The 25652-nt window shown below is 60.2% G+C and overlaps 2 protein-coding genes and 1 pseudogene across 8 annotated transcripts; 2 read left to right on the top strand and 1 right to left on the bottom strand.

The window, feature by feature from the left end:
- The first annotated feature begins 5388 nt into the window (after positions 1-5388).
- NRBP2 (nuclear receptor binding protein 2) lies at positions 5389-11964 on the top strand. 2 transcript variants are annotated; one of them, XM_056125197.1, is made up of 18 exons: positions 5389-5594; positions 5899-6021; positions 6094-6195; positions 6282-6371; positions 6520-6560; positions 6883-6977; positions 7068-7091; positions 7169-7252; positions 7332-7387; positions 7467-7562; positions 8050-8182; positions 8258-8360; positions 8439-8489; positions 8542-8698; positions 9265-9318; positions 9402-9465; positions 9730-9785; positions 9867-11964. In XM_056125197.1, the coding sequence occupies exons 1-18, from the start codon at positions 5472-5474 to the stop codon at positions 9933-9935; spliced, it is 1521 nt and encodes a 506-aa protein (XP_055981172.1). In that variant the 5' UTR covers positions 5389-5471; the 3' UTR covers positions 9936-11964. The 2 variants fall into 2 exon arrangements, with proteins under 2 accessions (XP_055981172.1, XP_055981173.1); XM_056125198.1 differs by having other exon boundaries at positions 5390-5594; positions 8563-8698.
- A 554-nt stretch (positions 11965-12518) lies between these two features.
- LOC130033617 (40S ribosomal protein S11-like) lies at positions 12519-14244 on the bottom strand (annotated as a pseudogene).
- A 3732-nt stretch (positions 14245-17976) lies between these two features.
- On the top strand, positions 17977-25407 carry PUF60 (poly(U) binding splicing factor 60). 6 transcript variants are annotated; one of them, XM_056125033.1, is made up of 12 exons: positions 17977-18052; positions 19767-19868; positions 21129-21224; positions 21303-21392; positions 21990-22040; positions 23462-23623; positions 23703-23795; positions 23885-24098; positions 24174-24364; positions 24458-24593; positions 24693-24928; positions 25008-25407. In XM_056125033.1, exons 1-12 carry the CDS (start codon positions 18029-18031, stop codon positions 25305-25307), a joined length of 1695 nt encoding a protein of 564 aa, XP_055981008.1. In that variant the 5' UTR covers positions 17977-18028; the 3' UTR covers positions 25308-25407. The 6 variants fall into 6 exon arrangements, with proteins under 6 accessions (XP_055981008.1, XP_055981010.1, XP_055981012.1 ...); XM_056125034.1 differs by having other exon boundaries at positions 17994-18052; positions 19770-19868; XM_056125035.1 differs by lacking the exon at positions 21990-22040 and having other exon boundaries at positions 25008-25406.
- The last annotated feature ends 245 nt before the right edge of the window (positions 25408-25652 follow it).

Below are 25652 nucleotides of genomic sequence, written 5' to 3'. Positions count from 1 at the left end.
GGAAACTTTCCACACTTACTGATTGCCAAGGAGGTCTTCCAATTTCTTTCTCTTTATCCCTGTCTCTCTTGTTTCCAAGCTTTCCCACCCCCTGCAGGCTGGCCTCAGGTCCTCACTGCAATGCAAAACCATTCCTCACACAGTGCTTGTTTTCACTATTTTTCTAGAAGAGAACATTTCTTCTCTCAAAAACGTATATATCCTCCCTTACAGATCTGTCACATTGGAGGAGCTCTCAGCTGGTCCCCAGAACCTTCCAAGACAGCTTCCAGCAAGAGCACACCTCAGTTCTTGCAGGCTGCCTGCCACTGCCAGGCCCTACCTCCACAGCCCCAGGCCATGAGGCATTGTCCCCTCATAACCGATTCACATCCTCTCCTAGATCACCATGTCTTGGGTGGTCAATGGTAGCAGGGAGGGGGAACCACAACTCACTCCTGGGCTCCCCAGGGCTGATCTGACAGAAGGAGGCAAAGGTGGCATTAGGGTGAGAGGCTGGGAGGGGCAGTCATAGAAACATTGGCCTATCTGGTCACGAGGCCTTGATGCTGGCCTCCTCTGCAAGTCAGGCTCCCAAGCAATGAGATAGCCCCAAAGTGGCAGGGATTTAGAGGGTCTACCTCCTGTCCTCCCAGTCCTCGTATGCATCCACATAAACACTGTGTGACCAGCAAAAATGTGCCACTAGGTGACAAGAAGCAAACAGTTGTGAAGGCAAGGTCCCAGTTGAGCTGTGCACACTCCCCAAAACGGAAGTGCCCTTATAAAGGGGAGGGGACTGCTGTGAATGTAAAGGCATTGGATAGGCTTTTACTGGCACGTCACATCCGGTTGGGATTGGCTCTGGGGCAGGCTTTCGGACCCTGAGGACCCCCACATCTTTGACAGCTTGAGTGAGTTCCTATCTCCCATCCTTCCTTCCTCTAATTCTTTTCTTAATTTTTCTTCTTTCTGAGTCATACCCGGCGATGCACAGGGGTTACTCCTGGTTCTGCACTCAGGAATTACCCCTGGAGGTACTCAGGGGACCACATGGAATGCTGTAAGTCAAACCCAGGTTGGCCTTACCCACTGTGCTATTGTTCCAGCCCCTCTTTTCTTTCTTTGGTTTATGGGCTGCACCTGGCGATGCTCAGGGGTTACTCCTGACTCTGCACTTGGGAATTACTCCTGGTAGTGCTCAGAGGACCATATGGATACCAGGGATCAAACCCAGGACTGCAAGGCAAGCACCTACCTACCCACTATACTCTCCCCGGCCCCTACGTGAATTTCTATTGATAAAAGTACACGATGAGGGCACCGGAGACCCACATGCACAGCAGGTAAGATAGAAGTGTCACCAGCAGCCTCTGGACAATGGGAATTGGTAGACAGGCCTGAGGAGCAGATGCCAGAAAACGATCCGTAGCACATGGAGCGTAGGAGAGGACCAGAACATCGGGGAAGAAAGCCTTTGTCTCCATGGGGCCAGGGCAACCGAGAGAGGGCCACATCAGGGTGTCAGTGGGTGGCCGTCCCCAGAAAGCATGTGGGCAGGGGCTCTTGGGTTACTCCCAGTCTCAGCCCATCCTCACAGGCTTCTGCTCAGGTCTCTTCCCGTGGCCCCTTCCCCTTCCTGAGGATGTCAGAGGCCAAATCCCTCCCCACCCCAGATGACCTCTTTTGAGATCCTTAGTTTAGTTATATCTTAGTCATAAGATCTACCCCCAATAAGGGCACAGTCACAGCTACCAAAATCAGGATATGGAGGTGTCTTTTATTTGGGCAGGGTACCAAGCCAGGTATAGGTGAATGAGTCCAGGAAAAAAGATAGATGAGAAGAAATGGGGGCAGAAGTTAAGAGAACTCAAGTACACCAGTGGGATTAAGGAATGATAGAGCTAAATATACAAACCACAGAGTCAATAACAGTGAAATTCCAAGACTCAAACTTTAAAAACAAGATTTTAGGGGCTGGAGCGATAGCACAGCGGGTAGGGCGTTTGCCTTGCGTGCAGCCAACATGGCCAACACAGGTTCGATTCCCAGCATCCCATATGGTCCCCCAAGCACCGCCAGGAGTAATTCCTGAGTGCATGAGGAGTCAGGAGTGACCCCTGAGCATCGCCGGGTGTGACCCAAAAAGCAAAAAAAAAAAAAAGCCAAAAAACGAGATTTTAAAGGTGTCTGTCAAGATGACAGGCGGGAATGGGGGACAGGCAGGAGGGAGAATCCGGAAGCACTGGTGGAGGGATTGGGGATGGAATATTGGACATCAAAAGTCACACTATGAATGACTTCGTGATTCCTGTTGCTTTAGTACTGCACTGTCCTCCTGTTGTTCATTGATTTGCTCGAGCGGGCCCAGTAACATCTCCATTTTGAGACTTGTTGTTCCTGTGTTTGGCATACCAAATACGTCACAATTAGCTTGCCAGGCTTTGCCGTGCGAGTGAGATACTCTCAGCAGCTTGCCGGGCTCTCCGAGAGGGGCGGAGGAATTGAACCCAGCTCGGCCATGCCGGCTGCGTGCAAGGCAAACACCCTACCACTGTGCTATCGCTCCAGCCTCCAAATCCTCCAAATCCTCCAAATTGTAAGCAGTTCAACTTAAATTTACTGAGAACTCCACTCTCCAGGAGGGAATAATGACATAAAAAGGATTTGGAGGATTTGGACATTTGGAGTATTTGGAGGGCTAGCACAGTGGTAGGGTGTTTGCCTTGCAGGCAGCTGGCCCGACCGAGCCAGGTTCAAATCCTCCGCCCCTCTTGGAGAGCCCGGCAAGCTACCGGATCGGATTCGATATGCCAAACACAGTAACAACAAGTCTCAAAATGGAGACGTTACTGGGCTTGCTCAAGCAAATCGATGCACAATGGGAGAACAGTGCTACAGTGCCAAGCCACTGATGACAGAATATGTTCACCTGGTCCTGGAAGCAAAGAAAGTGGGGGAATTGATCCTGAATTCCACTCGAATGTTCCCTCCTGAATTTCCCCAGACTGTGCCCCTGCTGCCACAGGCCCACATGACGTCTGTCTGTGAAGGGCCTGCCCAGTGGCAGGTGGCAGCTGCGGCACCACAGAGAAGCTGGCTGCCTTTCTGGAGCTCAAGTTTCAAATGTGAAGACGATAAATAAAGTGAGAAAGGCCAAGATAAAGGCAGGTAGGCAGGGGACGGGACAGCCTAGAGGAGAGATGACATTTGAGCTAAGTCACTGAGAGAAGTGAACCGCAAGGACACGGGGCGGAGCACATGCCACCCAGGGCTGTGCCTGTGTGCGTGAACAGCAAACAGCATGTGGCCACCTCCGAGGAGGGCAGAGCTCAGCCTTCACGTCAGAGAGAAACCCCCAGAGGACCCCAATACCACACTCAGATCCAGTATCCCCCACACCTCGGAGAGCCTCTGTGCTCACAGTTTGTGGGAGTCATCCCGTGGCTCTAAGGACTCCACTCTGGAAAGGCCCCAGGACAGAGCAGAAAAGAGCAGCCTCTCCCCTGGAGCCCCGGCCTCCCTCCCCCCTCCCTCACAGGCCCAGATCAGGCTTTCCTTGCCCCTCCCTTGGGCATGGCTGACCACAGTGTGGCTGACCTCAGTATTCAGCCCTTTGGGGAATTCAGGCTGACACCACAAGGCCCCACCTTAAGCCATCATCAGCACAGGACACCTTTGCTGACCCCAGTGCCTGGGTAGGCAGGACTCGCCAAGCTGCCCAGGGCCCGGGCCCACTGGTGAAGGGCGAGTGTGGAATTTGAATGCGCCAAGCTGCCCTGTGGGCATGGCAGCACAGGTGGTGCTGGGCTGGGGGCTGCTCTCCTGTGGGGTTCACTGTGAGGGTGGAGGAGGGAGGCAGGGAGCAGTGGGGCAGCAGGGAACGTCCAGGATTCTTTGGGGGAAACTGAAGGCCTGGGAGGGAGATGGACAGGCAGGAGGTCAGGAGAGAAAGTTGACCCACTCCGGCTTTTCTCCCTAGAAATGAAGGGCAGCGGACTCAATACAGTGGGACGGGCACTTGCTTTGCATGCAAGTTTACTCCCCAGCATTCCACCAGGTCCCCCGAGCACCACCCAGAGTAAGCCCTAAGCAGTGCTTGAAATGAAAGATGGTTGAGGAACCAGCAGCAGTGAGAGCAGAGAGCAGGAAAGGTGGCCGGGCCAGTGGAGGGAGCCCCTGGCTCAGACGGGCAGCGAGGGATGGCCCCTGGAGGGGTTGGGGGCTCCCTCCTGATAAGGCCATGCTGCAGGGAGTCACTGCCCAGAGAGGAGGTGGCGGCCCGCGGGAAGCATGCAGGGGGGTCAAAGGAAGCCCCAGGCTGGCGGCGGATTAAGGGGCAGTTGGCCTGTTCGTGTCCTTCTGGGACCCTTGGTGGTGATGCTCCCTATCTTTCCTTTGGGGGAAGGGGCCCACCCCAAGCTCAGAGGTTCCTCCTGGTTCCACGCTCAGGAAGTCTCACGGCGCTGCTCAGGGAGCCTGTGGGACGGCCCTACCAGCTGTCCTGCCTCCCCTACACTCCACATCTTTCTTGAGGCGGCTGGGTGGGAGGGAAGGTTGGAGCCCCAAATGCGGCCGCGGGTTCGGCAGGACCCCCGAGACCGAACCACGGTTCCCGAGCGCTTCGGGGTGGGGGGTTGGCGCGAGTGTGGCGGGCGCCAGGAGCTGGGCAGGGCTGTTTCCCGGTAGCCCTCTCTGGGAACCCAGCCGCCACCAGGAGCCGCCCCGTCTGCCCGCGCCCCTGGGTGGGGCCCGGGCGGGATAGGCACGTCCTGGCGGCGTTGGGAGGCCGGCATGGGTGTAGCCCGAGCTGGGACCGCAGCCAGGGCCAGCAGCGGACCCGCTGGGGCGGGAGTGAGCGGGGCACAGCCCGGTGGGCGGGGCGGGGCGGGGCCTGAGGCGGGGCGCGGGTCCGAGGGGGGTGGGGGGAAAGCGGGGCGCGGGGGTGAGACGGGGGCGGGGCAAAGCTCGGGTGTCCGGGGCGGGGCCGAGGCGTGGGGCGGAGCCTGACCGGGAGCGGGTAGGGGCGGCGGCGGAGCCGGGCGGGCCGGGCCGGGCGGGGCGGGGTGGGACGGAGTCAGGGTATCCGGGACGGGGCCAGGGCGCGGGCCCAGGGAGCGACGGGACGGCCGGGGCCGTGTCAGAGGCGGGGCCGGGGCGGGGGCGGAGCCGAGCGGGGCGGGGACAGGGCAGGGCTGGGGCGGGGCCGGGGCAGAGCCGGGTGGGGCGGAGCCGGGGTGGGGCGGGGCCGGGGCGCGGCCGGCGTGCGGGGCGCGGGCGCGGGCGCGGGCGCGGGCTCGGCCCACCCCGGCGAAGCGCCGTTCGGGCTCGGGTCCCGGGAGGCGGCTCCTGGGGGCGGGCCGGCTCCACCCCCGCGCTGCGCCCGCGCCGCCGACCCCGCGGCCCGAGCAGATCCCGGCGGCGGCCCGGCGGCGCGGCGGGTTCCCGGGTGCGGGCGGCGCTGCGGAGGCGGCGGCTGTGTCAACCGCGCGATGGCGGCCCCGGAGCCGGCGCCGAGGCGCGGCCGGGAGCGGGAGCGGGAGGACGAGAGCGAGGACGAGAGCGACATCCTGGAAGAGAGCCCGTGCGGCCGCTGGCAGAAGCGGCGCGAGCAGGTGGGCGCGGGCCGCGGGGCGGGGAGGCCAGGCCCGGGGCTCCCGGGGCCTGTGCGCGGCCCCTCTCCCGGGCGAGACACGCGCCCTCCGTGGGCCGCGCCTCGGGCCTCTGGGCGCAGTGGCCGGCCCCGGGCAGCCCCTGAAACCTGAGCCTGAGCCCCTGAGCCCTCGCCCCGACGCCCTCCCTGGCCCCCCTGCATCCCGCCGCGGCCCACGGCGAGCCGGCGAGCCGGGGCCTGCTGGGCAAGAAAGCCCCACCCTCTGCACGCATGAGCCAACAGGCACCTGCAACTCCCCCGGCCAGGTGAACCAGGGCAACATGCCGGGGGTCCAGAGCACCTTCCTGGCCATGGACACGGAGGAGGGGGTGGAGGTAGTGTGGAACGAGCTGCACTTCGGAGACAGGAAGGCCTTCGCTGCCCATGAGGTGAGGCCAGCCGCTGCCCCACCCTGCTGTTCCGTCCCCTCCGTTCCCTCTTGACCTGCCACCCCCCTGCAGGAGAAGATCCAGACCATGTTCGAGCAGCTGGTGCTGGTGGATCACCCCAACATTGTCAAGCTGCACAAGTACTGGCTGGACGCCTCAGAGGCACGCGCCCGGGTGAGCTGGGCAGAGGAGGCAGAGGCCAGGGTGGGCAGGGAGGTGTCCCTTGCCACGGGTCAGGTCTCCAACCCAGCTGCCCACAGGTCATCTTCATCACCGAGTACGTGTCCTCAGGGAGCCTCAAGCAGTTCCTCAAAAAGACTAAGAAAAACCACAAGGCCATGAATGCCCGGGTACGGGGCTCGGGGCTGGGGAGTGGGATAGAGATGCTGCGCGAGCACCCAGGCAGCTTGGGACAGAACCCAGATTGCAGTACGGGGCGCAGGGTTGGCACGGCAGGCCTCCTGCCCCCTCTCACCCGCTGCCCCTATGTGCTGCCAGGCCTGGAAGCGCTGGTGCACGCAGATCCTGTCTGCGCTCAGGTGAGGACTGCGCCCGGGGGCATGCCCCGCATCCCACAGCCCCTCACTGTGCCCCCACCCCCTGCTCCTGGCTCCTGCCTGCCCACACCCCCTCCCCGTGCCCCCTCCTGGAGCCCCTTCCCTGCACCCCCTCCCTATGCCACCCTTCCTGAGCCCCAGCTCCCTGTGCCCCACCTCCCCACGCCCCCTCCCTGCGCCCAGCTTTCTGTGCCCATTCCCATGCCCCTGCCCACCTGCCTCCCTGCACCCTGCCTCCCTACACCCCGGCTCCTGCCTCCTTGCACCCACCTTCCCAAGCCCTGACCCAGACTTCTGCCTTCAGCTTTCTGCACGCCTGCAGCCCCCCCATCATCCACGGGAACCTGACCAGTGACACCATCTTTATCCAACACAACGGCCTCATCAAGATCGGCTCTGGTGCTGGGGGGTCGGGGGGGGCTGGGAGGGACACTGGAGCCCTGCTGGGGAGCCCCAGGCCCTCGCCTGACTAAGCTCTTCCTCCCGCAGTGTGGCACCGCATCTTCTCCAATGGTACGTAGGTGCCATGGGGGGGGGCGGGGCAGGGGTTCCCCTCAGCCCGCTCAGCACTCAGCAGGTTGTCTCCACAGCACTTCCCGACGACCTCCGGAGCCCCATCCTGGCAGAGCAGGAGGAGCAGCGGAACCTGCACTTCTTCCCTCCAGAATACGGCGGTGAGTAGGGGTGGCCCAGGCCTTGCCCTCCCACCCATCCCTACCCCCATGCACCTTCCCACACACTCCTCTCTTTCAGAGGTGGCTGACAGGACCGCCGTGGACATCTTCTCCTTTGGAATGTGTGCTCTGGAGGTAGGGCCCCAGGGCCTGCACCCCAGGGGGTACCCCTGCACTTCTAGCTCTTTCCACCTGACCCTGTCCTGCTGCCCAGATGGCCGTCCTGGAGATCCAAGCTAACGGGGACACGCGAGTCACTGAAGAGGCCATCGCTCGAGCCAGGCACTCGCTGAGTGATGCCAATATGAGGGTGAGCACGTGCGCTGGCCCTGGCTTCCCCCATTCCTCCCTGCCAAAGTGCTCCCAGGGAGGTGCCCGGTCCATCCAGGCACCACTATCCAGCCCATCTCATGGACAAAGAAACTGAGGCTCCGAGGTGCCAGCTACTTTGGACTTTGGTAGGGCTTGGAGGGAGCCGTGGCAGCTGTGCTGGACCCGTGCCGCCAGGCTGCATTCCAGGGGTGGGCCAGTGTCAGGGTGGCGGGTAAGTGGAGGGAGAGCCGGCCCAGGACCCCCGGCTCCTCCACAGTCGGCAGAGGGGCAGTAGTCTGGGATGCGGCCTCAGCATGCAGAGTGGGCCTGGGGTTCAGGCTGGCAGGTGCCCCCTGTGCTCCTTGGGGCTTTTGAGAGAGGAGTTCTGGGCCTAGGGCCTGCCTGTCCCATGAGGAGCAGGGTCAGACTCCTCACACTGCGGGGTCAGAGCAAAGACCCCCCGCGCCTCTGCCCTCTGACCCCAGGAGTTCATCCTGTCCTGCCTGGCCCGGGATCCCGCACACCGACCCTCTGCCCACAACCTCCTGTTCCACCGGGTGCTGTTTGAGGTGCATTCGCTGAAGCTTCTGGCCGCCCACTGCTTCATCCAGCACCAGTGTAAGGGCAACGGCGGGACGGCTGTGGAGGGCTGCCACCCCCACGTCCTTCCCCTGACCTCCTCATGGCCCACAGACCTCATGCCCGAGAACGTGGTGGAGGAGAAGACCAAGGCCATGGACCTGCATGCCGTCCTGGCAGAGATCCCACGGCCCCCACGGCCCCCGCTGCAGTGGCGGTGAGTAGCCCTTCCGGCCTCCCCGGGGCCCGTCCTTCCTGCCGGGGCTCCCCTCACCTCTCTGCTTTCCTGGGTCAGGTACTCGGAGGTGTCCTTCCTAGAGCTGGACAAGTTCCTGGAGGATGTCAGGTGAGCATGGCGTGAGCGTGGGGAGTGGGCAGCAGCACACCTGAGCCCCCAGCCACCCCTGGTGTGTCCCTAGAAACGGGATCTACCCCCTGATGAACTTTGCTGACGCTCGGCCCCTGGGGCTGCCCCGGGTGCTGGCCCCACCGCCAGAGGAGGCCCAGAAAGCCAAAACCCCGACACCGGAGCCCTTTGACTCAGAGACCAGGAAGGTGAGCCCCATACCCGCAGTGCGAGCTGCACCCCAGCTGCTCCCTCCCAGTGCGCTGCTCGGCTCGCGTCCTCCAGCTGCCAGCCGCTGGGTCTCTGTGTGGGTCCTCAGCAGGACAGTGGGAAGCCTGTTTCCCACACACCGGGATTGGGCTCCTGCCCTGGTATCCCTTGGGCATCAGGCAACGTCCTGGCAGGGCTCCATTTCCTTCCCGCTCTGCCCCTCAGCACCGGGAGCTACCCGCTGGCCTCCTTCCTCCTGCCCCCTTCCACAGGGCAGCCGGAGGCTGTTACCCACAGGGAAGCTCCCCCAGGACGCTCTGCCCCCTGCCCCCCCATCCTTCTGCCCTATCACATCCCTGCCATTCCCCTTCCCACAGCCCCTCTCTGTCTAGGTTGATCAGTGCCCTGGGAAGCATCCCTGGCTTACATTCTCGGCTCCCCTGGAGAGCTGCCAGTTTCCCAGTTCCCCCTGTCTCTCTGGCCCTTGGAGGCGGCATCTGCCTAGTGGCCGAGTCCCAGCCTTTGGGGGTGGCCTCAGCCTGCTGCCACTCCACCCCTACCACAGGTGATCCACATGCAGTGTAACCTGGAGAGAAGCGAGGACAAGGCGCGCTGGCATGTGAGTGGGGCGGGGCCGGGGAGACGGGAGGTGTCCCCCACTACCGTGGGCTTCAGAGCTGACCTCGCCTTCTGCCCACCCAGCTCACTCTGCTCCTAGTGCTGGAGGACCGGCTGCACCGACAGCTCACTTACGATCTGCTTCCAAGTAGGCAGGAGGGGTGGGGGGAGGGGTGGGGGAGGGGGAGGGTCTAGATGGAGAGTCCCCCTGCCCCCCCCAATCCTCCCCCCCACCACCACCCCCCCCCCCCCCCCCCCGCCGCATGGTAGGTGGGGCTCTCGCGGTGATGGACTGGCCCTGGGCAGAGTGGGCGTGGTCCTGGGTGTGGTGGGCCCAGCCCTAGGAGGTGTGCCCAGTGGCCCTGGGCAGGGATTCTGCCACTTGGCCCTAGTCTCCTCGTCCTTGTCTCAGCGGACAGCGCCCCGGACCTGGCTGCTGAGCTCGTCCACTACGGCTTCCTCCATGAGGTGTGTGAGCAGGCCCAGGGAGCAGGGGGCAGGTGGACCTCATTCTGCTGGCCTTTCACACCTCTCCCCACCCCTTTGCAGGACGACCGGACAAAGTTGGCCACTTTCCTGGAGAGCACCTTCCTCAAGTACCGGGGTGCTCAGCCCTGACCACACCTCCCCACCCCTAGTGGGCAGTCCTAGCCACCCACTGGGATGCTTTGTTTTGGCACAGGGCAGGGTTGGGGGGACAGGGGCTGCCTTCTGCCTGCAAGCCTGGGATAAGCTAGTGAGGGAGCTCTGCCTTCTGAAGCTTCCAGGGAGGAGAGCCAGGGAGGGCTATGGGGGCGGGCAGACAAAACAAGTAAGCCTGTAAAATCACTTTAGACACCCCCTGTCCTAGTACGGGGTTTCGGGCCAGCTTGGACCCCTCCCAGGGCCTCTACTTCCCAGGCGAGACCTTCCCCACCCACCTCAAACGGTTCGGACGGCGACTGATCCCTGAGTGAGGGGCTGCCCTGCTGGGCGCCTCCCCCTAAGGAGCCTCTGCTTGGACAGATGTCAGCCCCCAGGAGGTGCTCCGTCCCCAGTTGGTACCACAAACCCCATCCCCATCCCCTGCAAGCCAGTGGTGAAGTGCCCACAGTGCTGAGCAGGGTTTGGCCAGCCGAAGCCACAGACCAGATGTGCAGAAACCCATGAAGTTCGAGTGTCAGCCCACGTGACTCCTGCACCCCCGTCACCGTTGGCCGTGAGCCCCTCTCTGACTTTTCCCAGTCCTGGGACTGGGCCCTGGGCTCAGTCCCCTTCAGGAGCTGCCTCCTCTCCTGCACCCCAGTCTGGCCTGGGCTCAGGCTCCCCACTGGGGCTGGCCACTCTGAGCTGCCTATCCCCAGTGGTTCTCCTCAACCACCTCCACTTCGTTTGCAAAATCGCTGAACACTTCCAAGCCTTTTTAGTTGCATGTGTAAATTTAGAGCATTTGGGTTTCTTTGTGAGCACGTCCAGCAAAGCTCTTGGCGCTTTAGTTTGTCTGTTTCTCTGAAGAGGTGTACTTCAAGCTCTGACGACATCAACTCATTCTCACACTTTAGCGAGTCTGGCACAGGCCTCACCAGACCAAAAATCCTGCTGGTGGGGGGGCTTTGTTCCTCTTTGGAGAGGCCGACAGATTTGGTACATATGTTGTGGTAGGCGGGCAGGAGCCCCATTTTCTAAGGCTGTTCTCAGTCTTGGCTCACAGCCCTCAAGACCTGCATCAATAGGTTGAGTCTCCCTCCTGAATGTCTGTGTGGTTTTGTGTGCCCAGATAGCATCCTGGGGTCAGGCTGACTATCAGGAAAATCTCTTCTCGAGCTCCTTAACCATCTGCAAAACACTTTTGCCATGTAAAGTGACAGTGACAGATTTGGGGACACAGACATCGCTCCACTTCTCACCTCACCAGAACAAACAAGCAAGGCCTATCAAATCACTTTAACATGCAGACTTCCTGTAATGCCTGTTACCTTATACTTCCAACACTACGGCCTGACTCCAGTGCTCACGCCTTCCGAGTAAGATTACAAGTCTGGAGGAACGCACACATTCCAGCTGGAAGTCCTTTTGCTCAGATGTCTGCTTCATCTGAAACGGTTCGAGTGGAAAATGCACCAGAGGTTGTGATTAAACTGAACTTGAACGTGTCAGTCCTCCCGCAGCTTCATTTAGTCTTGCCTCTGTTGAGGTTTTAACTTGGATCTCTGCAAAGTTCAGTATATAAATGTATTTGCTTTATACATATGCATACTACTTAAAGAGCGGAAGGAGGCATAGAGAAAGTACTGGAGTGAAGTTGCTTGCCTTGCACTTGTTCAACCTGGGTTTGATCCTTGGCACCGCATGTGGTCCCCCAATCCCCACCAGCAGTGATCCCTGAGCACAGAGCCAGGAGTAAGGTCTGAGCACAGCCAGGCATAGCTCCCTGAAAAATGGAATGGGAGGGGGGTGTAGAGAGACAGCTCAAAGGGCTAGAATACACTTGATGTGTGGGAGAGCAGAGGCTGACTTCCATGGTCCCTTGAGCACTGCCAGAAGCAACGGCTGGGCACGGAAACAGGTAGCCCTAACACCACTGTGTTGGTTCAAACCTTCACCACTGTGAAGGAAAAAAACAGTGGAATGTGCTTTTGAAGCCAATAATAAATGAATAATGCATGCAGCCTGCTCTCGTTCTCAAATTCAATTCTCTTAGCGTTTCTCCAGGCTTTGAAAAATCCATTTCACAAAACCACACACATCTGTACTGGTTTATTGTTTGGTTTTGGTCATGGTTTTTTGTTGTTTCTTTGTTGTTGTTGTTGTTGTCTTTAGATGTTTCCTGATGGTGACCTCAATTCTCAGCCTCTGTCCTCTGTGTGGCAGAAATATTACTGCCAGTGATGCACAGAATTAAAAGTTCACCAGCACTGGGCTCAGCACAGAATGAGGTGCCCTCAGATCATCTGTTTATTTGCCCTGGAGTTAATAATTGCCTTTTGTTTGTTGTTTCTTCCATTGCCCCTGAAGGTCTCATTGCTTTGTCCTGCGCGAGCTCCCCTGCCATGCTTGGGTTCATTGTGCTGACCGCTGACCCCCTCTTTCCCAGGAGCCCACTGTGCTAGCTCTCACTGCCTACCTTTGCTTGTTTTGGAGTCTTTCGCCCTACTGTCAACATAGACCCATTTTTTTTTACATGAATAGAAAAGATCTTTATTCTGTCAGGGTCACGTGGACTCAGAACTTCTGGAACTGCCCATGGTGCCTGCGGCCTTGGTCACCTGGAGCACATTGAATGGCACAGTCTCGCTGAGTGGCCAATAGTTGCCCAGAGCGACAAGGTTGCCAATGTGCACATCACCGAAGCAGAACTGGTGCACAGGCATGTTCTTGAACCACTTCTTTTACTTCCCATCTTACACTTTATATAAGCACCGTAGTTTACAAAGTTGTTCATGATGATTTATTACAGACATTCAATATTCCGACACCAATCCCACCACCATTATTTCCAATTTTTTCATCCACCCCTTAAGCCTGCCCCCATAGCAAGCCCTCAATAATTTATTTTATATTGCTTGTTATAAAAAATTTACTAAGGGGGCTGGAGCAATAGCACAGCGGGTAGGGAGTTTGCCTTGCACATGGCTGATCCAGGTTCAATTCCCAGCATCCCATAGGGTCCCCCAAGCACCGCCAGAGTGATTCCTGAGTGCAGAGCCAGGAGTAACCCCTGTGTATCGCCAGGTATGACCAAAAAAGAAAAAAAATTATCTAAAAGAATGATCAGAAAATACTTCCTTCGAAGAAAGTGAAGATTGTTCTGTTCACCATGGAGCCATTAAACCCTTTTAGAAGAGATTGCTAAGATGTTGTTATAGGTTAAGCCTTCTGTGTTTGTATTTTGTTGAGATTGGTAGCCTTCTACATTACATCTCATCCAATCAGGTGTGCTATTCCTGGTTTATCGGTGTTGTGTGAGATACCGTGCGGCCACTAATGCAACAGGAAGTTCCCCAATTATTTTTTCTTTTTGGGTCACACCTGGCAACCTCAGGTGTTACTCTTGGCTTTGCATTCAGAAATTACTCCTGACAGTACTCAGTGGAACATATGGGATTCTGGGGATTGAACCTGGGTTGGCTGCATGCAAGGCAAATGCCCTACTCGATGTACTATCACTCCAGTCCCAACCCCAAAATTTTAAAGGGGTGATACAGCTGGAGTTAATTTTTTTTTGTTTTTTTTGGGTCACACCCAGAAATGCACAGGGGTTACTCCTGGCTTTGCACTCAGGAATTACTCCTGGCGGTGCTCAGGGGACCATATGGGATGCTGGGAATTGAACCCTGGTTGGCTGCGTGCAGGGCAAACGCCCTACCCGCTGTGCTATTGCTCCAGCCCCTGGAGTTAATTTTTTAACGATGATGGCTTTGGGGCATGTGTATGATTGCCAGGACTTCTAGAAGTTCAGGGAAATAGTGGGGAGGTAGCCCATCCCTAACTCCATAAAAGCCTGGAGATTTCAGTGACACACCCGCATACCTGAGCTTTTCAACAGATTAATTTCTGGATGAGGCTCCTCCTGAGCAGAGGAGTCTGGCAGAGAACATGACAGTGATTGTGGAGTGTGGAGATTTTCAGCTGCCAGGGCTTGAGGCACTTCTTGAACCAGTTATACTTCTAGATATACTTCAAGATGTGGTGGAGGTAGTCCTGGCAGACAGCAGTGGTCTTCTGCATCTTCATCTTGGTCACCGTGCCAGACAGGATCTGCTGAGATGGAGACATTACCCATGAAAAGGTAGATGCCCTCAGTGGCTACTCCTTTGAGGTCTGGAAGCCCAGACCGATGTTCTTGTAATGACAGTGTCTCCTAGCTGATTTTTCCCATCAGGATCCTCTTATTTTGGAAGATGGTCAGCTGCTTTTGGTTGGAGCATTCTGTCTGAACATCTGCCATCTTCACATCTTCCTGGAAAAAGCTGGACCCACATTCTTGAACCCTTTTCTCCTTTCTGTGTTCTTCACTCACGCTCTATTGACCTCACAACAAACCTCTTCCAAGTTTCCTGAGAAAGGATGTGTGGGAAGCAATGGAGTTTGGCCCGCACTTATGCTCCTCACACCTGCCTGTTAGTGTGAGTAAGTACAAAGCATGGCCAGGTTGGCAGTTTCTCCTCGTGATCCTAAGATCAGCGGAAAACATTATTTTCTAGACCTAAGAACTCCCACTGCTTTCTGAATTCTGAGCTGTGATCTCTTGATCATCTCAGAATTTTGGAAATACTCAAGACTGTGTCTTTTTGTGTACGGGGAAGATCCCTAGTAGTGCTAGGGAGTCCAGGGCCATTGCCCGCAGTACTTGTCCTGGTAGTGCTGGGACTAATGGTTAGGGGCTCAGGCCTCAGGATACAGAACTGCTTGGGAGTCAGTAGGGTTACTTGGGGGACATGTGCTCAGTGGCTCAGTGCTATCCCTTTGTCCCATCTTTCTGGTCTCTCCACAATGCACTGAGAGGTACCTATTTTATCACTGATTCTTCAGTGCTCCAGAGCCTCAGTTTTAGGCAATTTCCTGTCCCTTCATCGTTCCTGGTAGTTGACTGCTGCCCACTTTGGGACAAGTAATTGGGCTTATCTTTTGAGAGGGGCAGTCAATTGTGGTTATGGGTCAAGGGCCCAGGGGTCATGTTGCTGGACCCCTCTGGTTGGTATTGGTCTGTGTCTCCATATCTTCCTCAGCAAAGAAGGGCTAAGCTGTGCCCCCTCCATGGAAATGTGGTAGGGACCACAATACAGAAGGGCTAAACTACAGAGAAGAAAGTGCAGAGAAAAGAGGATTGTGCCTACCACAAAGCTCTCTGGATACTGCACCGTCCACCAAGGTGACAGTTCAGTTTCCCACCTAGATGGGGGTGGTGCAAAGGCCAGCGCACCCCCAGGCTCTCACCTCCTTGCTTTCTGTTTCCGCCTCTCAGCTTGTCTGTGTTTGAGTTTCCAGGAGAAAAACGTGGGCACACGTGGGGCTCGAGCATTCAGTGGCCAAAATCCACCTCCCCAGGTCAGTCAATGGCAATGGATGGATGAAGGCCTGGGGAACAGAGAAACAGGAACTTGAACCCCAGGCTCATTCATGATCATGATCATCCTGTTCGTTGATTGCCTCAAGCAGGCACCAGTAACGTCTCCTTCATCCTAGCCCTGAGATTTTAAAGTGCCATATTCAAGGTTAGGAGAATGAGACCCATCATTGTTACTGGTATTTGGCATATTGGGTATGCCACGGGGAGTTTGCCGGATTCTGCCATGTGGGCAGATTACATTCGGTAGCCTGCCAGGTTGTCCAAAGCAGAGTTCAATCATCCTAGTCTCTCATAGACCTCTCTTTCTTGATCTCTTCTTTCTCATCTTGTAGTCTCAGAGTCTTCTACTTCCAGTCATCGTTGTCATCTAGTCCTCCTACTCCTCAAAGTCCCAAAGTTTCAGTTCTCATCCTCCTTCTAGTAGTCAACGTTCTAGTTCTCAAAGACTTCAAAGTCCCAAAGTCTCAAAGTCTCATCTCCTAGTCTTCAAGGTCTAGTCATTGACATTCTAGTCCTCAACCTCTAGTCTCCTTACAGCATAGTTCTATAGAAATCATGAAGGGTGGGGTTGAACATTGTCATAACAACAAACATTTTCTATAGAAATCATGAAAGGTGGGGCTGAACATTGTCATAACAACAAACAGAAGTAAAACCACTCCTTCAGGAGATTAACTCAAGTACAAGATCTCATCTGAGGGTTCAGAAGATTACTAGGAGATTCCCTCAAGCATGGGATTTCATCCAGGGTGTATTGCTTTCTCCTTTCCTCAGCTATTAATCCATTCAAACAATCATAGTAAGTTTACTTCTCATAATATTTCTAGCAATGTCATTTTGTATAAACACAGTAAGAGATATATTAAGCTTAAAGGTTGGCTCTTTCTGGGGACATCTCCCTATATATTCCAGACCACAGTCCTTAAGCTAGGTTAGTCTTTCCTAATCCCAGCAGGGTCCTTATTCAGTTACTTCTTTTTGGGTCATGACAGAATTTGTTCCATGACCGTGCTCTTAAATTATACTTATGGCGCTTAGCTGGTCTTCTTTCAATGCCACGGTAGCTTACAGCTTGCCCTGGGTCCATCCAGTCCCTTTGTCACGACCCTGCTCTTGGAGTGCTAGGAACTAAGGGCAACTGAGGCTTAAGTCAAGTAAATATGGATGCCCAGGAGTAAATATTATTTTGGAGTCGAGTAACTCCCATGTTGCAAAACATAGCACCATCTTCCTGTGTCTACACAAAAAAGCACATTGCTAAACCATGCAAATGACATGAAAGAGAAAAGTACTTTTAGGATTATTAGTGCTTGATGGAATTGGGTGTGCCTCTGGGGCACTGTTGTGGGAGTAACTCAATAAACCTAAACTCCCTGTGGGAGGAGCAAGGACAACCTAATGTTATCCAACAGCTGTATTGGATTGACTGTTTATTTTCCTCTCATTTTTTCATTTGTAAATGTTCTTTCTCTAGTTTCCTTGATGTTATTTATTTTAGGGACCTCCCAAGCAGTGCTCAGGGAAGCCTAGGGCACCTCCCAGCTATGCTGGTCTGGTAATGAGGGCCTGAAGATTTGGTGCTCAGCCAGGTGGTGCCGGGTAACATCAGAGCTATCCCCAGCAATGCTTGGGGGAGCATTAGGTGCTGTGGAGAGATCAGAGGCCTGGTTCTTCGAGCACCCATGCCAGCCCTCCCAGTTATCCCCTCAGTCAAATGTCCTTTCTTTTTCCTTTCTTGACAGCATCTTCTTGGCTCAGATGCAAGCACATCTCTGAGGGTATTCTTAAAACTTCTCCTCCTCCTCCTCCTATGGCTCCTCGTCCAAGTTCCGGAGTTTTCTTCCTCGCGCCTGCTGAGCCTGGGCTGTTGAGCTGCACTAATAGTTGAGACGCACTGGCGCTTGCCGCTCGCTGATCACGGGGCAGGTGCTGGCCTTGAGCCCCTCAGCGCCCCAGCTCCTATCTTTTCTTCTGAGCTCAGAGCTGCAGCTGTGAGGATTCTGCTGTCTGAGGTTAAGGAAAGGAGCAACTGTGTCAGACAGGGGCAGCTGCAGCAAAGGCCAGGAACCCCCCTCATTATCTCCTCCACGTTCAGGTCTCGCTGCCGTTCGACCCTGTGGGAGGGATGGGGGGGAGTAGCTCCCCTTGTCTCTCCTCCGGTGCCGCCTTCTTCCGCCTGTTGCCCTGCGCTTTTCAGGGCCAGGAATCGCTCCTTTCTTTCAGATTCTCGACGGCAGGACAGAACCGAGATCTGGGGGCCTCCACTCGGGGCTGGGGCCTGGGGGCTCTGGGCTCCGCTGTCCGTGTCGCCAGTCCTTGAATGACAGTCGGATAATTCCTGAATCCGCGGCTACAAAACCCCCAAGTGCAGGGGGCTCGAGGTCGCCCTGCCGCGAGCGGGAAGGGTCCCCAAGGATAGGGGCCTCCTTCAGGCCCCCAGCCGCGAGCCCTACGCCCAGAGGGCGGCCGCGGGGTCCCGGGCGCCGAGCGGGGGGGCGTGCCCGGCCCCACCGCCCCGGAAGCGCGCGCCGCTCCTCTTCCCCGTTGGGCCGAGATGCCTCATCGCGAGATTTGCGGCCCGGCCCGGGCGCGGCGGCCCTGCCAGGTCTCGCGAGAGCGCGGGCGGAGCCGGGGCGGGGCGTGAGGCGGCGACGGGCGCAAGATGGCGACGGCGACCATCGCGCTGGTGAGTGGGCCCGGGAGCGCGGGCCGCGGCGGGGCGGGGCGGGGCAGGGCGGCCGCGGCGGGACCGGGGGACCCCCCGGGGTGCCGCTGCTCCCGCGCGACCCCCGGCGCCCGGCCCGGCCGCGTCGGGGCGACCCCGGCTTCCGGCGGGCGCGGGCGGCTAACGGCCCCGCGGGCGGCATTGTCCGGGCCGGGCCCGTGGGGGCGACGCGACAGGCCGCGAGCGCAGCATCTGCCGCGCGCGCCCGCGCCCCTTCCCCTGCCTTGCCCTGCGGGGTCTCCTCCCCTCCGTGCCGGCGCCCCCTCTGCCCCTCTCCTCCACTCCTACGGGGCTCGCGCCCCCTCCCCTCTTCCTGCAGGGCTGAGGCCCCCTCCCCTCCCCTCCCCTCCCCTCCCCTCCTCTCCTCTCTCGTTCAGGGACCTTTCGCACCGTGCCGGCGCTTCCTCCCGTCCCCTCCCCTGCAGGGACCTCCCGCCCCCTCCTCTCCTCTCCTCTCCCCTGCAAGGACCTCCCGCCCCGTGCCGGCACCCTCTCCCCTCCTCTTCAGGGCCCGCTCCCCCTCCCCTCCTCTCCCCTGCAGGGACCTCCCGCCCCGTGCCAGCACCCCCTCCCCTCTTCTGCAGCCCCCCCCCCCCCCCCCCGCGTCCTCTCCCCTCCTCTCCCCTGCAGGGACCTCCCGCCCGGTGCAGGCACCCTCCTCTCCTTTGCACAGGCACCCTCCTCTCCTTTGCAGGACCTTTCGTCCGTGCCGGCGTCTCCTCCCTTCCCCTCCCCTGCAGGGGCCTCCTGCCTGTGCCGGCGCCCCCCCCCACTCTTCCTGCAAGCACCTCGTACCCAGTGCCAGGCGCCCCCCTCTTCCTGCAGGGATCTCCTTAGTGCTGGCCGGCTGTGGGCGGGCGCAGTGGGGGCGCAGCTCTTGTCTGGTTTCCGCTGCCTTTACCAGCCCAGGGAAGAGCTGAGCAGAGGCCAGGCCGGCCCGGGTGCTCAGGCCTTGGGTGCTGTGCAGCATCGTGGCCGACAGCTCCCCCCTTCCTGATCCGTTCCCTGTTGGTGGGCCCCAGGTGCTGGCGGAGCTATGGACACTGGCCTGTGGGGGTGTGTGTCTCCGTTCTCGGTGACAAGTCATTCAGGGGACAAGGGACAGTCGTGCCCTGCTTGCAGGCACCAGACCTGTGTTAATTCTCCAATTGGGGTGTGCTGGAGGGGATGCCAGGTAGCGTCAGGCTGGGCACAGTCACTGTTGTGTGTGTCTGTGTGTGTGTCCGTGTCCCTGGGGTCTGCATCTCGTGCACTGCCTTAGGCTCTGGAGTCTGAGGGCCAGTGGCACCCCCAGCCTGAAGGTAGGAGTGGGGGTGCATTCTGTCGCTGGCCCTGGTGTGGTCCACCCTGCCATGCCTGCTGGGGACTCTTTTGTGGTCAGGGCTGTGGCTCAGCGTCCCGGTGAGAACCCAGAGGGGCACTTCCCCAGGCCCCGGGCATCTCTGGATGTAGGCAGAGAGGGCGGCTTTGCATGGGCCGGGCAGGAGCCAGCTGGACTCAGCCTTCTCCTCTGTCTTGCCCTGCAGCCTGCTGGCAACTCGGGGATTCCCGCCAGACCTGCCGTGCCCTCTGCCCACCTGCCCCTTGTCTGGGCCCCAGTGGGCCTGCTGGAGGGACTGAGCAAGGGAGAGGAGAGGGCCTGGGGGTCGCTGACAGAATCTCCTTCCTGCCGCAGCAGGTCAATGGCCAACAAGGAGGGGGGTCCGAGCCGGCAGCGGTGGCGGCGGCGGCAGCGGCGGCAGTGGTGGCAGCGGGAGACAAATGGAAACCTCCACAGGTACTGACCTCAAGCAGGCCGGCCGCCCATCTGCCTGCCCGCCCGCCGCCGCTCCGCGGTCCTGGGCCCAGGAGACCGGGCAGGGCAGGGTGGGATTTCAGGAGCACCCCCCCCCCCCCCCAGCTGCCCGTGCCTGTCTCCTGCCCCTGATCCCTGCTTCTAGGGTGCAGCATACTGTCTCCTGGCACGCAGATAGTTGGGTTCAGTGGTCAGGCGGGCCTGAGCCTCAGCGTAGTCCTTGGCCACGTGATCGGCTGGCAGGGCCTCGGGAGCAGAGCGTACTCGGCAGTGGACTAGCCCGGCCTGGTCTGGGTGGGAGACCCGCTGCCCACGGCACTGGCAGAGGCCCTCGGAGGCAGGGCTGGGCCTGGTTGCTGGCTCTCCACAAAGAGTTTGCCTGGAAGGTTCCCATGAGGCCTGCACCCAGGGGACCCGGGTGCCTGAGAGCACGTGGGGGGGAGGGGTGAGTGTCAGCAGCCCAGATGCTGGGAAATTCGGGCTGTCCCTTACAGGGTGGCCTGGGGCATTCTACTAGCCAGCCCCCCCCCCCCCCCCCCCCCCGCCTGTCCAGTCCAGCCAGCCATTGGTGGGTGGGAGAAGGATCTTTTGTTACCAAGACAAAAAGGAGATTGAAAAGTTTCTGGGGGCTGGAAAGGGCTGGTGTGCTTGCCATGGCGACAGCCTGCTGCTGTCACAGCCCTGCACTCGGACACGCTGGGCTCAGGGCCAGCCGTGGGGTACACGGGGTCCCCGCTCAGGGCGAGTGGATGGCCCTCTGGGGGCTCTGGCCGCTGGCCTCTTGCTGGTCATCATCCTGTCCTGGGACCTACCCAGACTGACTGTCCCCAACCACGTGGAGGCCATGGTGCTCGCGAAAGGCTGGTGGGGGTGCCTTGCAGCCTGGGGGACTCGCCTGGCCTGCCAAGGGAAGGCATGCGCGAGCCCTCAGCCCACCTGCTGTTGGACTGGCTGCTTTTGGCTTCTCCGCCTGGGCAGCATGGACAGCCTGGCAGGGGTGTGGGAGCAGCTGCTGACGAGGCCACCGGAGCCTCAGCCCTGACTCCGCTGCGGCTTGGCCCAGGCCCCCGGTCCTGCATGTTCCTGCTGCCACCTGCCCCTAAGCGCGGAGGGGAGAAAAGTGTGGCGGCTCCGGGGAGGACATCAGGCGTGGCCCGTTGGCGTTGCAACCCCCAGGGCAGCACCAGGCCCTGCAACGATGGTCTCAAGTTGGTGGGCTAAAGGGTCCCTGATCCCTCGCAGGGGACCGACCCTATCAAGATGGAAAACGGACAGAGCACGGCTGCAAAGCTGGGTCTGCCCCCTCTGACGCCTGAGCAGCAGGAGGCCCTGCAGAAGGTGAGGGTCCCCCATGCCCGCCCTGCGCCAGCCCTGCCCCTAGCCCCACCCCCCCACTCACCCCTTCCCCTTTCCCAGGCCAAGAAGTACGCCATGGAGCAGAGCATCAAGAGCGTGCTGGTCAAGCAGACAATCGCCCACCAGCAGCAGCAGCTCACCAACCTGCAGGTGAGCCGGGCGCCGTGCCCCATCCCGCCCCGCCCCTGCGGGGGGCCCCCATCGGCCCCCCACTTGGTTCTTCTTCTTGGACCTGACGCGGCCACCCCAGGGTCTGTCCCCTAGGCTGCACAGCCGCTGGTGCAGCCCGCCGGCGCTCCTTCCCATTCCGGGGGCTGTCAGCCTGGACCACTGGGCCGCTCCAGGATCGAGGGGACCGGTCAGGGGACTCGGCCCTGCTCTAGACCTGGGGCCGGAGGCTGCAGGGCTGTGGGGAAGAGGCCAGGGCAAGGCCGACGGGAGCCTGGGCCTCGAGCCCCTTCGCCCTCAGACATTCACGCTGCCAGGGGCTGCCTCGGCTCCCCCCCCCCCCCGCACTCCGTCCGTCCGTCCGTCCCGCCTCCTCGTCCGCTTCCTCTTCCTCCTCCTCCTCCTCCTCCCCCTTCCTCTGCCCTGGCCAGCCGGGCTTCGGGCAGGCACTGGGGCTCTGAGGCCCCCCTGGGCAGGCAGGGCGGGGACTCCGGGCCTTGCCGCCGTCTGCGTGAGGTGTGACGTGAGCGGAGACTGCTCGGCTCCAACAGACTGAACTCTGTCTTTACTGTCTTTCAGATGGCAGCAGTGACAATGGGCTTTGGAGATCCTCTCTCACCTTTGCAATCGGTCAATAGACATGCTCACTTCTTCCGGGGCTCATGTCCTTAGTCAGGCTAGAGGGGGGCAGCGCAGCCCGCCCGTGGGGGACCTTGCTCCCCTAGCCGGCCCTGCCCGCCAGCTCGGACGAGCGCAGCAGAGCGCCAGGCACGGGGCCAGTGTGTGGGCGGGCACCCACCCGGGAGCGCCCCGGGAGGCCTGCGTCTGCTGAGGGCCCGCCTTAGAGCTGACCGGCAGGTAACCGCGGAGGGCAGCCGGCCAGGAGGGCAGCTGCCCAGGCCACCAGCTCCGCCAGTCTCCAGGCTGTCTGGGCTTCGGGTGGGGGGTCAGGCCCCGAGGAGAGAAGGCGCCTATCTCGCGGCCCCACAGATGCCGGAGGGAGGATGGTTGGACAGGGTGGGGACCGGGGGTGCCTGAGCCCGCAGGAGAGGGAAGGCTCGGACCTGAGGCCTGACTGTCAGCCAGGGAGCAAGTGCAGGACAGGTCAGGGAGGAGGCCAGGGCCACAGTCAGGCTGTGGCCACGCTGGGCAGAAGTCCGGGCCCGGATTTATGGGTACAGAGCCCAGCTTGGGGCCACCCCTGAGTGCTGCTCTGTGGACCAGCCCCTGTCCTTGAGGCCGGGCACACTTGCGTGTTTGGGGGGGTCTGGGGGGCTCAGCAAGCATCTCTGCCTCCTCCTGTCGGGCCGCTGCATTGAGGAAACCTGGGAGGGCTCTTTTCTCAGGGCAGGTGGCTTCATGTCTGAAACACCTGGTGTGAGGCCCGGGGCTCCCTCTGGGCTCCTTGGCCGACCCTGTGGCCTGTCGGAGGAGGGGAGCCCCTGTACTGGGCCTGCTGGTGTCCAGGGAAGGGGCCGAGGAGCTCTTGGTGGCGGGCGGAGCCCGAGCTGGGTCCGCTCTAGCCTGTAGGCACCCCTTGGGGCCCAGCTCCTCCCGGAGGCGCAAAACCCACCCCCACCCCTGCATGAATGTCAGCTCTGAGATGGCAGGCACTGGGCGGCCCCAGGAGAGGCCCAGGCCTCAGACACACACACACACACACACACCCCCAACTCCACCCCCTGACTCCTGGGGCAAAGCCCCTCAGGGTGGTAGCACAATGGGTGCAGGGTTCAGCCCGCCGAGGCCCACACACCCACCCCGCCACTGCTCTTCTCTCTCTGGGAGCCTCTGCTGGGCTCCCTCCCCCGGGGTCATTTCTGGGAGTAGCCACCGTACCTGCTGCCCCCTCTCTTGGACCCTGCCCTCCCCATGCACCCGGGGCTGGGGTGCATCCGGGACCTGCCTTTGGACCCGGCCCGCCCTCAGGGGGAGGGTCCCGCAGAGTGCAGGGACGAGCCTGTGCTGCCGTGTGGCGAGCGGGCTGGGCCGGACAGCCTCCTGCCGCTCCCTTACAAGCCAGCGGCTGTGTCTCCCTCTGTCCCGTGCAGATGGCAGCTCAGCGGCAGCGGGCGCTGGCCATCATGTGTCGCGTCTACGTCGGCTCCATCTACTATGAGCTGGGGGAGGACACGATTCGCCAGGCCTTCGCCCCCTTTGGGCCCATCAAGAGCATTGACATGTCCTGGGATTCTGTTACCATGAAGCACAAGGTGAGGTGCTCAGCGCCTGCCCTCCCTCCCCTGCCCTTCCCTGGGCTCTGCTGGCCTTGACAGTGGTGCCTGCGTCCAGGGCTTCGCCTTTGTGGAATATGAGGTTCCAGAAGCGGCCCAGCTGGCATTGGAGCAGATGAACTCGGTGATGCTAGGAGGCAGGAACATCAAGGTGAGGGCATCTTGCCCACGGGACACCTCACGGCCCCTCAGGAAGCCAGCGGGGCTGACGGGGCGTGCTGACCCCCGCCTCTCCCCCAGGTGGGCAGGCCCAGCAACATTGGACAGGCCCAGCCCATCATCGATCAGCTGGCTGAGGAGGCCCGCGCCTTCAACCGCATCTACGTAGCCTCCGTGCACCAGGACCTCTCTGACGATGACATAAAGAGCGTGTTCGAGGCTTTCGGCAAGATCAAATCTTGCACGCTGGCCCGAGACCCCACGACCGGCAAACACAAGGGTTACGGTTTCATCGGTGAGCGGGGGTGGCCAGGGCGGGCAGGCTGGGCCCCTCTGCACGCTGCCCCTCACCGCTGCTCCCGCCCTGCAGAGTACGAGAAGGCCCAGTCCTCCCAGGATGCCGTGTCTTCCATGAACCTCTTTGATCTGGGGGGCCAGTACTTGAGGGTGGGCAAAGCTGTCACTCCCCCCATGCCCCTGCTCACGCCTGCCACACCCGGAGGCCTCCCACCTGCTGCTGCTGTGGCAGCGGCGGCGGCCACAGCCAAGATCACAGCTCAGGTGAGTGTGATCGTTGGGGACTGGCTCTGGGTGCGGGGGCCCTGAGTGGAGGTGGCTGGACTGGAAGTAAGGCTGATGGACTTTGGGTTGCAGGAAGCTGTGGCTGGAGCGGCTGTGCTGGGTACCCTGGCCACTCCTGGATTGGTGTCCCCTGCACTGACCCTGGCTCAGCCCCTGGGGGCTCTGCCCCAGGCTGTCATGGCTGCACAGGCCCCAGGAGTCATCACAGGTGAGCCTGCTCGGGGCTGGACAAGAGGCTCCCGGCACCCCCTGCTGCCCGAGATGGGGAGTGTGGGAATGACCCTTGGACCTGGTGGCTTTGCTGCAGGTGTGACCCCGGCCCGCCCTCCCATCCCGGTGACCATTCCCTCTGTGGGAGTGGTGAACCCCATCCTGGCCAGTCCCCCGACTCTGGGTCTTCTGGAGCCCAAGAAGGAGAAGGAGGAGGAGGAGCTGTTCCCCGAGTCCGAGCGGCCTGAGATGCTGAGCGAGCAGGAGCACATGAGCATTTCTGGCAGCAGCGCCCGCCACATGGTGATGCAGAAGCTGCTTCGCAAGCAGGAGGTGAGCGGGGGACCCGGGGCACGGGGTGGGGAGGGGCAGTGGGAGGGCAGCCCGCCTCAGGCTTTGTTGTGCCCCACAGTCCACAGTGATGGTTCTCCGCAACATGGTGGACCCCAAGGACATCGACGACGACCTGGAGGGAGAGGTGACGGAGGAGTGCGGCAAGTTCGGTGCCGTCAACCGAGTTATCATCTACCAGGAGAAGCAGGGCGAGGAGGAGGACGCGGAGATCATTGTCAAGATCTTCGTGGAGTTTTCCGTAGCCTCAGAGACTCACAAGGCCATCCAGGCCCTCAACGGGCGCTGGTTTGCTGGCCGCAAGGTGGTGGCTGAAGTGTACGACCAGGAGCGTTTCGATAACAGCGACCTCTCCGCGTGACCCTGGCACGATGCCCGGACTCGTACTTGTTCCCCGTGTTTCCAATGGGTAGTCAAGCCCTTGTGGTGTCGAGGCCAGCCGGCCTGGCGTGTGGATAAAGGCGGCTTGCTGCCGCTCCCCATCCCCTCCTGTCAGCCTGTCCTGTGTTTCTTGGTGGCCGTCGCCACCGCCGCTGGTGGGGGGGCGGGGCGGGGCGGCTTCGGCCGGGGCCGCGCGCGCCAGCTGCAACTCTGGTGGTGGCCTGCGGGGGCGGGGTTCCGACTTCCCGGCAGGCTGTGCGCGCGGGCGGGCGGCGCGCGGGGCCTTCTGGGGGTTGTAGTTCCCGCCGGCCCTGGGCGGGCCTCG

Source organism: Sorex fumeus, unplaced genomic scaffold, assembly GCF_029834395.1.
Source record: "Sorex fumeus unplaced genomic scaffold, SorFum_2.1 ptg000054l, whole genome shotgun sequence".
NCBI classification, from domain to species: Eukaryota; Metazoa; Chordata; class Mammalia; order Eulipotyphla; family Soricidae; genus Sorex; species Sorex fumeus.
The sequence above is the reverse complement of the archived record's forward strand: the minus strand, read 5'-3'. Positions and strand labels throughout refer to the sequence as shown.